Genomic DNA, 13,854 nt, shown 5'->3' with positions numbered 1-13,854 from the left:
TGACAATGATAAGTGAAGTCAAAGTTCAGGGTGGTTCAGGTTCCACTGGCCAACAGCTCACCCAGTGACTGGCTATTTGGCAGTGGATGGCTGCACGTTTTGGTGGTTCGCTGAGTGTGGGTGTGATATAACGGCACGGGACAGGATGGGCCGAATGGCGTCTTGTCCTGCCGACAATCCTTTCCCTGGTAATCCCTGTTTTATAAAGAAATGTTGCTCTTTCCAAAGTTTAGGCGTCACTTTGATCGCGGCTGGTCCTCCATCCTGAGGAGCTAAATATAACACTTAATTCCTACCCCAACCCCCCCCAACCTCCCCTCCAAACTCTCCACATCCCTTATCAGCACCTGCGTCAGCCAAGGGAAACAGGATGTGAGAGCACTCACTTCTTCTGGAGCGGATTCTAAGTGGCGCTTCCTGGCCGGATCCAGGATTTGTCCGCTCGGTTCAGTTGGGAGAGCCTCGGTCAATGACCCTCTCGCGCTCCATCCTCGTGCGTTGCATGGAAGCCTTCGTCTCTCACCCTGGCAGGAGAGTTTCTCTCGGCTTTGCAACACCCGAGACAGGGTCTCGGGCAGGCGGGGGTGAGTAGCACGCTCCGGGGTTGGGGGGTGGGAGTGGGTGATAGCCTCACTGACTTTGGGAGTGATATCTCATGCCCCTGCCCACCTAAATGGCTGAGGACGTGTCAGAGAGAATCATAGAATCCCTGCGGTGCAGGAGGAGGCCATTCGAGTCCACACTGACCACTATCCCACCCTGGCCCTCTCCTCGTTTATTTAGCCTGCTAGTCCCAAGGCGCTAAGGGACAACTTAGCACAGCCAATCAACCTAACCCACACATCTTAAGACTGTGGTAGGAAACTCATACAGACACGGGGGAAAATGTGCAAACTCGGCACAGACAGCGGCTCGAGACTGGAATCGAAACCAGGTCCCTGGTCTGAGAGTTAACCACTGTCTCCCTCTGCCCTTTGAGATTGTAGGGGAGTTTCAGTCTTGCATCTCCTCCTCTGTTACCGTCTCCTGTGTCATTTCTTAAGATCTGTTTTACTTCACAACTTGGGGTTGTCGGTGCTGCTCAAATCACTCAGCACAGGGTCAGACACTGAGTAAACCTTCCTCTGCATTGTCCCCCATTAAACACTCCCAGGATAGGTACAGCACGGGGTTAGATGCAGAGTAAAGCTCCCTCTACACTGTCCCCATCAAACACTCCCAGGACAGGTACAGCACGGGGTTAGATACAGAGTAAAGCTCCCTCTACACTGTCCCCCATCAAACACTCCCAGAACAGGTACAGCACAGCGTTACAGTCACAGCTAGGGTGTAGAGAAAGATCAACTTAATGCAAGGTATGTCCATTCAAAAGTCTGATGGCAGCAGGGAAGAAGCTGTTCATGAGTCGGTCGGTATGTGATCTCAGACTTTTGTATCTTTTTCCCAATGGAAGAAAGTGGAAGGGAGAATGACCGGGGTGCGTGGAGCCCTTGATTATACAGGCTGCTTTTCCCGAGGCAGCGGGAAGTGTAGACGGAGCCAATGGAATGGGGGGGGGGGGGGTGGTTTGCGCAATGGGACTGTGCTACGTTCGTGACCCTTTATAGTTTCTTGCAGCCTTGGTCAGGACGTGCTGGAGAATCCCAGACACGGAAAGGATGTCTGTTAAATTTCCTTTGAGCCTTCAGTTTCCCTGAGGTGCCGTTATTTCCCAAGGCGGTGGCAATAGTTCCAAAGGGGTGTGTGTGTGTGTGTGCGTGCGTGCAAGGCTTGTGATCTGGTGTGAGTGTGGTTAGTGGCAAGGAACAGATCGAAGAGGATGTTACTTCACCTGAAGGTTCCCCAGGGTGGGGTGGGGCGCAGTCTGTCCTGCTGGGGGATGGCAGTGGGCAGCAGCAGGTCTGCGTGGAGATACATTGCTCTCACAGCCTGATTTAGTTTTTCTTTCCCCGCCAATCCAGGTACCTTTTGGCTGGCCAATGTCCCTCTGAATTCCCCAGGGAGAAGTCAAAGCAACAGGTAAGAGAAACGCAGCTTTTCTATCGCACCCAGTGACCCAAAATACCTCCCCTCCCCATCCCGAAATAGTCACCATTGTAATGTAGAAAACATCACAACTGGATGACACACAGCAAGGTCGCAATCCCTTACACCGAGTACAGGCCCTCCCCAGTGCAGTGCCAAGGGAGCGCCGCCCTGTCAGAGGGTCGGTGCCGAGGGAGCGCCGCCCTGTCAGAGGGTCGGTGCCGAGGGAGCGCCGCCCTGTCAGAGGGTCGGTGCCGAGGGAGCGCCGCCCTGTCAGAGGGTCGGTGCCGAGGGAGCGCCGCCCTGTCAGAGAGTCTGCCCAGTGGAGTTGATGTCAAAGATTCTGTGCCACTGTTTTGGGACCTTATCCTTCAGCCTGCATCTTAAAAAGAAATCAGGTTATATGGTTGTTTTCCCATTGCTGCCTGTGGGACCTCGCTCTATCCAAATTGGCTATCGTGATTGCCTGAATTGGATGTCTCGAGGCGGTGACAGGCGCTATATCAATGCAAGTAGCCCTTTGTGTTAAACTTGCTGGCCAGGTTCCTCGTACCCGCTTCTATTTAAGCTGCGTCGTTAACAGTCTGTGTGTGTGTGTGTGTGTCTGTGTGTGTGTGTGTGTGTATATGGTGCTGCTTCCTGCCCCAGGATCTCTGACTGTACGTCACAATGATCCCGGAGATTCCTTCATTGTCCATGATCCCAGCCCCCTCCCCTCCCCTCCCGGGACTGCAGCCATCACTGCTTCCGCAGCCTGGAAGTCCCGACACGGATTTTTGGTTTTGTTTCTGTTGTTTATTCCGGGACTGAAGTCAGCTTTGTGGCAGCGTTCCCTCTGGGAATGGGAGCCGGTGACGTCTCGTGAGTTTGACCTTGCAATTTGCTCTTGAGGGATGGGCCTCGCTGTGAGTGGCCTCCGTCCCTGGCGTGGGTGGGTGCTGGGTGGCTCCCTTGTGCCCAGAATCTTGTCAGGGCGAAGTTGGCTGTGTGGATTTTGACTCTGTCCGGGCGAAGGTGATTATTTGTCCACTGATGTAAGAACACAGGAACTGGGTGCAGGAGAAGGCCATTCAGTCCCTCTGGCCCACTCTGCTATCCCATACCATCCCTACAGTGCAGAATGAGGCAAGGCGATTCGCCTAGTGGTATCGTCACTAGATTATTAATCCGGAAACTCGGCTAATGTTTCGGCCACCCGGGTTCAAATCCTGCCGTGGTAGACAGCGGAATTTGTAGAATAGAATAGAATCCCTACAGTGCGGAAGGAGGCCATTTGGCCCATCAAGTCTGCACCGACCACAATCCCACCCAGGCCCTATCACTGTAACCTCTCATATTTACCGTACTAATCCCCCTGACACATGCATGACCAATCCACCTAACCTGCACATCTTTGGACACTAAGGGGCAATTTAGCATGGCCAATCCACCTAACCTGCACATCTTTGGACACTAAGGGGCAATTTAGCATGGCCAATCCACCTAACCTGCACATCTTTTGGACTGAGGGGAAACGGGAGGAAACCCACACAGATGTGGGGAGAACATGCAAACTCTACACAGATGGTGACCCAAGACTGGAATTGAACCTGGGTCCCTGGCACTTTGAGGCAGCAGTCCTAACCATGGTACTGCCCCCTCCAATGTCTCTTTAGGGAAGGAAATCTGCCGTCCTTACCCCAGTCTGGCTTTCATGTGACTCCAGAGCCACAGCAATGTGGTTGACTCTCAACTAGCTGCCCCCTAAGGGTAACTAGGGATGGGCACTGAATGCTGGGCCCAGGTAGTGACGCCCGTGTCCCAGGAATGAACCTATTAATATGGGGGTGGTGTTTCTTTGTGCAGTTTGGGCCGTTGCTGATTCTTTCCCCCTTTTCTTTCCCGCCGCCTTGGCCTCAGATGAAGATGGGATCGAAACCAGAGAGTTACGTGAAAGAGTTCACTCGGCACTCCACGGACATGATGCTGAATCTGAACGAGATGAGGAAACGGGAGATCCTCACCGACGTCAAGGTCTTGGTGGACGGGGAAGAGTTCAAGGCCCACAAGGCAGTGCTCATTGCCTGCAGGTAGGCGGAGGGAAGGGCTGGGCGAGTGTGTCCGTCTGTGGAACAGGTCCCCCCCCGGGAGACTCTGTAAGCTGCTTGGCGTTGCTTCACTCTAGTTTAGGTCCCAAACACTCGATGGTGTTTCTTCACGTTTATTTATTAGTGTCACAAGTGTTAACACTGCATTGAAGTTACTGTGAAAATCCCCTAGCGTCACACTCCAACGCCTGTTCTGGTAACACCGAGGCAGAAATTAGCACCTAACCAGCAGGTCTTTCGGACTGTGGGAGGAAACCGGAGCACCCGGACGAAACCCACACAGACACGGGGAGAATGTGCAGACTCTGCATAGACAGTGTTCCACGCTGGGAATCGAACCTGGGTCCCTGGCATCATGCGGCAGCAGAGCTAACAACTGTGCTGTCAGTGGGATGGTTGGTTTTGAGGGAGAGTCCTGGTGTACTTCTCCCACCCAGTCTTGGCTGATGCACGTTCCTCCTGGTCAAATAGCCTTCACACCTTAACCCCCGTCCTATCTCCTCTGCAAGCTGGGCAAACTCTGCCCTCCGCTAACTGTGCCCACTTGTCTGTCTAGACCTCCAATCCCACTGTCGGGGGGGAGGACATGTAACCTTCAGTTGTCGAGGCCGCAGGCTCAGGAATCTCCTCTCTAAACCTCTCTGTCCTCCCATCGCACCCTCTCCTCGAACCAAGGGCCTGTCACCTCTTTCGGCCTCCAACACCCTTTGGGGCAGAGAATGCCCAAGATTCCCCACCCTCAATGAGAAGAAATTTCAGTTTTAAATGACCATCCCTTAATCTTGTAGCAGTGTCCCCTTGTTCAGGACCCTTCCACCATCCACAACATCTCACCATCTACTCTGAGAAGTCCCCTCAGAATTCTATATTTCTTAGTAAGGTCAGCCCTCAATCATCTAAACGCAAAGAAATGCAAACCCAGATGATATGGTCTCTCTTGGTAGGAGAAGCCTCTCATGTTAGGAACTAGACCACGAGGCATGGCAGGGTGGATTTAGCGATCGAGTTCGATTCCAGCCTCGGGTCACTGTCTACGTGGAGTTACGGGAATAGGACCTGGATGGGATTGTGGTGGGTGCAGACTGAAAGAACAGAGAAAGTTACAGGGTCACTGTCTATGTGGACTCTGCATGTTCTCCCTGTGTCTGTGTGGGTTTCCTCCAGGTGTTCCAATTTCCCCCATGGTCTGAAAGACGTGCTGGTTACAATGCATTGGCCCGAACAGGCACTGGAGTGTGGCGACCAGGGGATTTTCACATTGACTTCATTGCAGTGTCCACCTACTTGTGACTCAAATGAGGAAGTGTATAATGATTTGATGAATTTTAACAGCTGCTGATCTCTTGTTTCCTCCCCCCTCCCCACCCTCCACCCTGTCCGGCACGCAGCGGGTTCTTCTATTCGATCTTCTCCGATCAGGCAAAGAGACACGTCAGCTTGCTGACGCTCCCGTGTGGGATCAGCGCGGCTGGTTTCCGCGTGCTACTGGAGTTTATGTACACGTCCTGCCTGCCCCTGGAGCTGGGCTCCGTCACGGAGGTGCTGACAGCTGCTGCTTACCTACAGATGGACCATGTAGCAGATACCTGTCGCAGTTTCGCGCGTTTCAGGTAAAGCAGGATGCTATCCGAGCGCCGCACTGTCAGAGGGTCAGTGCCGAGGGAGCGCCGCCCTGTCAGAGGGTCGGTGCTGAGGGAGCGCCGCCCTGTCAGAGGGTCGGTGCTGAGGGAGCGCCGCCCTGTCAGAGGGTCGGTGCTGAGGGAGCGCCGCCCTGTCAGAGGGTCGGTGCTGAGGGAGCGCCGCCCTGTCAGAGGGTCGGTGCTGAGGGAGCGCCGCCCTGTCAGAGGGTCGGTGCTGAGGGAGCGCCGCCCTGTCAGAGGGTCGGTGCTGAGGGAGCGCCGCCCTGTCAGAGGGTCGGTGCTGAGGGAGCGCCGCCCTGTCAGAGGGTCGGTGCTGAGGGAGCGCCGCCCTGTCAGAGGGTCGGTGCTGAGGGAGCGCCGCCCTGTCAGAGGGTCGGTGCTGAGGGAGCGCCGCCCTGTCAGAGGGTCGGTGCTGAGGGAGCGCCGCCCTGTCAGAGGGTCGGTGCTGAGGGAGCACCGCCCTGTCAGAGGGTCGGTGCTGAGGGAGCGCCGCCCTGTCAGAGGGTCAGTGCCGAGGGAGTGCTGCCCTGTTGGAGGGTCGGTGCTGAGGGAACGCCGCACTGTCAGAGGGTCGGTGCTGAGGGAGTGCCGCACTGTCAGAGGGTCGGTGTTGAGGGAACGCCGCCCTGTCAGAGGGTCAGTGCTGAGGGAACGCCGCCCTGTCAGAGGGTCAGTGCTGAGGGAGCGCCGCACTGTCAGAGGGTCGGTGTTGAGGGAACGCCGCCCTGTCAGAGGGTCAGTGCTGAGGGAACGCCGCCCTGTCAGAGGGTCAGTGCTGAGGGAGCGCCGCACTGTCAGAATCTAACTGAAGCAGATACCCTGGTCCTGAGTGCATTGCTGCTTGTGGGATCTTGCTGTGTAAAATTTAGCTGCCATGTTGTTAAATGTGCTGAAATGTTTCTTTTACTATTACAGTGTTCCGCACATCCACACCTACCTGAAGTCTCTGGACTATCCGCTAGGCCGGAGCCTGGCCTGCTCCCTCAGCACAGAGAACGGTGCTCTCCCTTTTGTCCCGTCCCGGTCTCTCTTCCCAGGCCGCCCGCCCCACCTGCTGACGGGCCTGTCAGCTGGAGGCCGCGGCTACTTCCCGGAATCGGCCTTCCGCTTCCCCGATGGGTGCCTGGCTCCGCGCAAGGTTGCGGGCGGGCCCCGGCAGGAGGGGGGGGCCCACTGGGGCGAGGGCAGGAGCAGCTGGCGGGGAGGCCCGGGCACCTGCGCAGGGAGCAGGCCCGAGCCCCGCTCGGAGGCCCCCACCTTGGCGGCGCCCCAGGACGAGGCCTCCGCGGACAGGCCCGAGGCCCGCGACGATCAGAAGAACGGCAAGGCAGCCCTTCCCGCTCCGGATAGCCCCACGCGCTCCGACTGTTGCCCCAACTCCCCCACCGAGTCGCAGAGCGCCACGCTGGACTGCAGCCCCCCCTCCCAGAACCCCCCCGCTCCCGACCCCAAGGCCTGCAACTGGAAGAAGTACAAATTCATCATCCTGAACTCCCAGCGGCAGACGGCGAAGGAGCAAGGGGGGGGCACGGGCTCCTGTTCCCCCGAGCCCCTGTACACCCGCAGTGGCCACGCAGCCAGCGGCAGCGGGAGCAGCAGCGATGAGAGCTCCACCAACATGGAGGACGAGACCGAGGACGAGGGCGCGACTCGCAAGAAGGCCGTCAGTCGGTAAGTGAGGAGGAGTGACAGGAGGCCATTCAGCCTCTCTAGCCTGTTCTATCATTCATTCAGAACATGGCTGTTCTGTATCTGCACCTACTTTGCATCCAGCCGCACCCACCCCTCCCCATTTCCGACTTCCCCACCAAGCGATCCTGCAGGAGAAAGGATGTTCCAGACTTCCATTCCCTTCCACGAGAGAAATTATATCCAGACAGAACCCCTGCAAGTACCAGCTTAACTTGGAATGTTTTTCACCCCACTGTCCATCTTGTACTGGCGCGCCGCCCTGTGGGGGGGGTCGGTGCCGAGGGCGCGCGCCGCTCTGTGGGGGGGGTCGGTGCCGAGGGCGCGCCGCCCTGTGGGGGGGGGTCGGTGCCGAGGGCGCGCGCCGCCCTGTGGGGGGGGTCGGTGCCGAGGGCGCGCCGCCCTGTGGGGGGGGGGTCGGTGCCGAGGGCGCGCGCCGCTCTGTGGGGGGGGTCGGTGCCGAGGGCGCGCCGCCCTGTGGGGGGGGTCGGTGCCGAGGGCGCGCGCCGCCCTGTGGGGGGGGTCGGTGCCGAGGGCGCGCGCCGCCCTGTGGGGGGGGGTCGGTGCCGAGGGCGTGCCGCCCTGTGGGGGGGTCGGTGCCGAGGGCGCGCGCCGCCCTGTGGGGGGGGGGTCGGTGCCGAGGGCGCACGAATTCACCTCAGATGCTTCCGTCAGTACCCTATTCCAGCTGGATTGACGGTGTGGGCTGGATCCCCTTCGCCCTTCCGTTGTTGCCGGGACTAACACTGCCCGTTCCTTCCCGACCAGGTCATCGTCCGATTCCCGGGATTCCGGGGGCTGCTCTGTCTGCTCCGTGTGCCAGCTACCCTTCGAGCACAGCTCCGAGCTCTACCACCACATCCTGGTCTCCCACCCCGGGGAGGAAATCCCGGAATACCACCTGGAATTCTCGGACAGCGGCTCAGGTGAGCAGGGACGGGCGCTCCCGGGGATTTGGGGTTGGGGGGAGGGTTGGGGGTGGGGAGGAGGTTGTGGTGGGGGGAGGTTGGTCGGGGGGGGGCGGTGGTGGTCGCGGAGCGGTGGGGGTGGCCTGTGGGCTCCAGACTGTTCTCTGGAGTCTGAAGATGCCACATCCAGTCTGGCGCTGCCAGCGTGGTGCTGAGGAAGTGCTGCACTGCCGCAGCGAGAGCGTTCGCCCTTCCAGCCTGCCCCACACCCATTCAATGTGATCATGGCTGATTCTCAAATCCAAATTCTCTTACCCACGCCTTATCCCCCTATCATAGAATCCCTACGGTGCAGAAGGAGACCATTTGGTCCACCAAACATACATTGATAACGATCCCTATCCCCACGCATTTACCCTCCATGTTCCCCTCACAGTAAGGGGTAATTTAGCATGCCCAATGCACCTAACCCGCACATCTTTGGATTGTGAGAGGAAACCAGAACACTTGGAGAAAACCCATGCAGACACGGGTGGGGGGGGGGGGAGGGGGGAACGTGCAAACTCCGCACAGAAAGTGACCCAAGCTGGGAATCGAACCCAGATCCCTGGCGCTGTGAGGCAGCCATGCTAACCACCGTGTCGCCCCATCTGGAATTATCCTTTATTTCCCAAAGATCTTTCTCTTGGGCGACACGGTGACACAGTGGGTTAGCGTTGCTGCCTCACAGGGACCCGGGTTCAATCCCAGTGGCACGGTGACACAGTGGGTTAGCGCTGCTGTCTCACAGGGACCCGGGTTCAATCCCAGCGGCACGGTGACACAGTGGGTTAGCGCTGCTGCCTCACAGGGACCCGGGTTCAATCCCAGCGGCACGGTGACACAGTGGGTTAGCGCTGCTGTCTCACAGGGACCCGGGTTCAATCCCAGTGGCACGGTGACACAGTGGGTTAGCGCTGCTGCCTCACAGGGACCCAGGTTCAATCCCAGCGGCACGGTGACACAGTGGGTTAGCGCTGCTGCCTCACAGGGACCCAGGTTCAATCCCAGCGGCACGGTGACACAGTGGGTTAGCGCTGCTGCCTCACAGGGACCCAGGTTCAATCCCAGCGGCACGGTGACACAGTGGGTTAGCGCTGCTGCCTCACAGCGCCAGGGACCCGGGTTCAATCCCAGCGGCACGGTGACACAGTGGGTTAGTGCTGCTGTCTCACAGTGCCAGGGTCCCGGGTTCGATTCCCGGGCTCGGGTCACTGTCTGTACAGAGTCTGCACATTCTCCCCATGTCTGCATAGGTTTCCTCCAGGCACTCCGGTTTCCTCCCACACTCCAAAGATGTGCGGGTTAGGTGCATTGGGTGCGCTAAACGTGTGGGGTCGTGGGGATGAGATGGGAAAGGGAGCCTGGGTAAAATGAGAGAGTCAGTGTGGACTCGAGGGGCTGAATGGCCTCCTGCACTGGAGGGATTCGATAATTCTTGTCGATGGTGGAGTGATACAGATCTCTGGTTAGGGTGAAAAGAATTCCTCCTCGTCATGGTCCAAAGTGGGTGACCCCTGCTCTTGAGACTCTGTGCTCTGGAATTTGGGGTGGGGGTGGTCACCAGCCTCTTGGTGTCACGCCCTGGCGAAGCCCCCCGCCCCGGGAATGTTGTGTGTTTCGCTGAGGTCTCCCCTCGCCGTGCTGAGATGGTGAGAGAGTGCGGTGCGATGTTGGTGAAGTGTTGACGGGGTGGATGGTTTTTCCCTCGCAGAGAACGGCCTCTTCTCCTGCAGCACCTGTGAGCTGAAGCTCTCGGACGAGGACTCGCTGCAGCAACACTTCCTGGGGGTCCACAGCGATGACAAACCCTACAAGTGCGACATGTGCCAGGCAGCCTTCCGCTACAAGGGCAACCTGGCCAGTCACAAGACTGTTCACACAGGTGAGGCACCTGGGTGAGGGAGGGAGGGGATGCGGCCGTATGCTGGGGGGAGGGGGGATTGCAGGTCGTACACTGGGTGGGGGAGGGGGGTGCGGCTGTGTGCTGGCGGGGGGAGGGGGGATTGCAGGTCGTACACTGGGTGAGGGAGGGGGGTGCGGCCGTGTGCTGGTGCGAGGGGAGAGGGGATTGCAGGTTGAACACTGGGGAGGAGGGGGGAGGTGGCCATACGCTGGGTTGGGGGGGGGGTGGTGGGTGCGGCCCTATGTTGAGGGGGGAGGGGGATTGCGGGCCATACACTGGGGAGGATGGGGGGTGGGGGGACACCTGGCCAGAGGGAGGCATAGCAGAGGCATAGTGCTATTGTCACTGGGTTAGTAACCCTCAGACCCCAGGGTAATGCTCTAGGAACCCGGGTTCGAATCCCACCAGGGCAGTTCATACAATCCCCACAGAACAGAAGGAGACCGTTCTGCCCATCGGGTCTCTGATAGAGCATCTTACTCAGGCCCTATCCCCATAACCCCACGTATTTATCCCGCCAATCCATCCTAACCCGCACATCTTTGGACACTAAGGGACAATTTAGCATGGCTAATCCCCCTAACCCGCACATCTTTGGACACTAAGGACAATTTAGCATGGCCAATCCACCTAATCTACACATCTTTGGACACTAAGGGACAATTTATCATGGCCAATCCACCCTAACCTACACATCTTTGGACACTAAGGGGCAATTTAGCACGGCCAATCCGCCTAACCTGCACATCTTTGGACACTAAGGGGCAATTTAGCATGGCCAATCCACCCTAACCTACACATCTTTGGACACTAAGGGACAATTTGGTATGGCCAATCCACCTAATCTACACATCTTCAGACCTGGGGAGGAAACTGGAGCACCCAGGGGAAACCCACACAGACATGGGGAGGACATGCAGACTCCACACAGACACTGACCCAAGCTGGGAATTGAACCCGGGCCCTGGCGCTGTGAGGCAGCAGTGCTAATCCACTGTGCCATCTGGTTCAGATAGACTTTTTATGATAATCAATAGTTTTGGAAGACCAACTTCTCAGTTCAGATTCATTAATCAGCTGCCAGGGTAGGATTTGAGCCGCCATCCCGCTCCCCCAGAGCATCAGCACAGGCCTCTGAACAATCAGAGCTCTGACATTTCCAATAATCCACTGACACAGTGGGTTAGCACTGCTGCCTCTCAGCGCCAGGGACATGGGTTCGGTTCCCGGCTCAGGTCAGTGTCTATGTGGAGTCTGCACGTTCTCCCCGTGTCTGCGTGAGTTTCCTCCAGGAGTCCGGTTTCCTCCCACACTCTGCAAGATGTGCATTTTAGCTGCATTGGCTGTGTTAAATTGCCCCTTAGTGTCAGGGGGGTAAATGTGTGGGGGTTACAGAAACAGGGCCTGGGTGGGATTGTTGTCGGTGCAAGCTCGATGGGCTGAAGGGCCTCTTCCTGCACCGTGGGGATTCTCTGTCTACCCCTGGCATCCGCTGAGTTAATTTGAGTGAGTTTTTCTGTCTGGTGGCCCTCCCAGACGGAGTGAGGTAGGTTTGTCTGGGGGAAGGGAGTAAGGCACCAGGCTGAAAATGGTGTGTGAAAGACTGAACACTAGGGAACGAATGTCTAATCTGTTCCAGGTGAAAAGCCCTATCGTTGTAACGTGTGCGGGGCACAGTTTAACCGGCCAGCCAACCTCAAGACGCACACTCGCATTCACTCTGGGGAGAAGCCATACAAGTGTGAGACGTGTGGAGCGAGGTTTGTGCAGGTGAGTGATTGGAGTGAGCGCAGGGCACTGGGGCAGCCTGGTGTGGCACTGAACTGGAGCTATCCTGTCCGAGTACAGCAGCCCTTCCCCACATCCTGACCAGCACAGTCAGGGTCCGTGATGTCCTGTCCTCTACTCACTGGCAGCCCCGGGCCCACAGACCCACACTGGCTCTCTCTAACTAATCTTGTCAATTCAAAATTATATCCTTGCTTTCAAATCCGTCCTGGGATTTCATCCCCTCCTGTAATCCCCTCCAGCCCCTACACCCCCTCCTTACCTCTGTAACCCCCTTCAACCCCCCCCATCTCTGAATCCCCTCCAGCCCCCCACAACCCCTCCCTATCTCTAACCTCCTCCAGTCCCCTACACCCCCTTCCTATTTCTCTAACCACCTCCAGCCTCTACACCCACTCCCTATCTCTCTAACCTCTACCAGCCCCTACACCCCGTCCCTATCTCTGTAACCTCCTCCAGCCACTACACTCCCTCCCTATCTCTGTAACCCTCCTCCAGCCCCCCACAACCCCTCCCTATCTCTGTAACCACCCCCCCAGTCCCCTACACCCCCTCCCAATCTCTGTAATCCCCTCCAGTCCCCTACACCCCCTCCCTATCTCTGTAACCTCCTCCAGCCACTACACTCCCTCCCTATCTCTGTAACCCTCCTCCAGTCCCCTACACCCCCTCCCTATCTCTGTAACCTCCTCCAGCCCCTACACCCCCTCCCTATCTCTGTAACCTCCTCCAGCCCCCTACACCCCGTCCCTATCTCTGTAACCCCCCTAAAACCTTCTGTGATCTCTGCGCTTCTCCAATTCTGGCCTCTTGAGCATCCCCTGATTCCCACCGCACTCTCTCCTGTTAAAGCCATCCTCTTTAATAGACTGTTTAATGTCCTGTTGTGTAGCTTGGTGTGCGATTATGAAGAAGTGTTGAACAAAGTGGGATTGTTTTCAGTGGAGCGTCGGAGGACGAGGGGGGGACCGGATGGAGGCTTGGATAGTGTGGAAAGTTACATGACCTTCCCGTGGCCGAGAGGTCATTTACTCGGGGGCACAGGTTGAGAGGGAGAAGGTTTGAAAGAGATGTAAGGGGCAGGTTAGAGGGTGATGAATGACTGGAACATGCTGCCGGAGGAGGTGGAGGAAGCAGATTCTGTTACAAGCTTCAAGAGGCACCTGGACAGACAGAGGGACAGGGACCGCACAGAGGAAAGGAAATATTGGGGAGGCCTGTGTGTCAGCACAGATTGGCTGGGCCGAATGGCCTGTTCCTGTTACCTGTGAGGGATATTTTAATATGTAAATGGCGCTATATAAATGCAGGAGTTCACTTTTTTATGTTCATGCTTAGGTCGCTCACCTTCGAGCCCACGTCCTGATCCACACCGGAGAGAAGCCATATCCCTGTGAGACCTGCGGAACCCGCTTCCGACACCTCCAGACACTGAAGAGTCACATTCGCATTCACACCGGAGAGAAGCCGTACCACGTAAGGAACCAAACCTCCCCACCCCCCTACCCCACCAAACCCTCCCACCCCCCTACCAAACCTCCCCACCCCGCTACCAAACCGAACCTCCCCACTCCCTACCAAACCGAACCTCCCCACCCCCCCTACCAAACCGAACCTCCCACCCCCCTACCCCACCGAACCTCCCCACCCCCGCTACCAAACCAAACCTCCCCACCCCGCTACCAAACCAAACCTCCCCACCCCGCTACCAAACCAAACCTCCCCACCCCGCTACCAAACCAAACCTCCCCACCCCCCTACCCACCGAACCT

At 57.5% G+C, this 13,854-nt stretch overlaps 1 protein-coding gene across 1 annotated transcript; it reads left to right on the top strand.

Moving 5' to 3' along the window:
* Window positions 1-335: 335 nt before the first annotated feature.
* On the top strand, window positions 336-13,558 carry LOC145340398 (B-cell CLL/lymphoma 6 member B protein-like; the record flags this gene model as incomplete). The annotated part of the gene is made up of 9 exons (XM_080184867.1): window positions 336-584; window positions 1,962-2,019; window positions 3,925-4,094; window positions 5,501-5,722; window positions 6,668-7,423; window positions 8,210-8,367; window positions 10,103-10,273; window positions 11,934-12,064; window positions 13,421-13,558. Coding segments are annotated over exons 3-9 (1,746 nt in total), but the record flags the coding sequence as incomplete, so codon positions are not given.
* Window positions 13,559-13,854: the final 296 nt, after the last annotated feature.

This window comes from Carcharhinus amblyrhynchos, unplaced genomic scaffold (genome assembly GCF_965287045.1).
Source record: "Carcharhinus amblyrhynchos unplaced genomic scaffold, sCarAmb.v2.hapA scaffold_978, whole genome shotgun sequence".
In the NCBI taxonomy this organism is placed as follows: Eukaryota; Metazoa; Chordata; class Chondrichthyes; order Carcharhiniformes; family Carcharhinidae; genus Carcharhinus; species Carcharhinus amblyrhynchos.
This window is presented reverse-complemented; position numbering and strand designations above follow the sequence as displayed.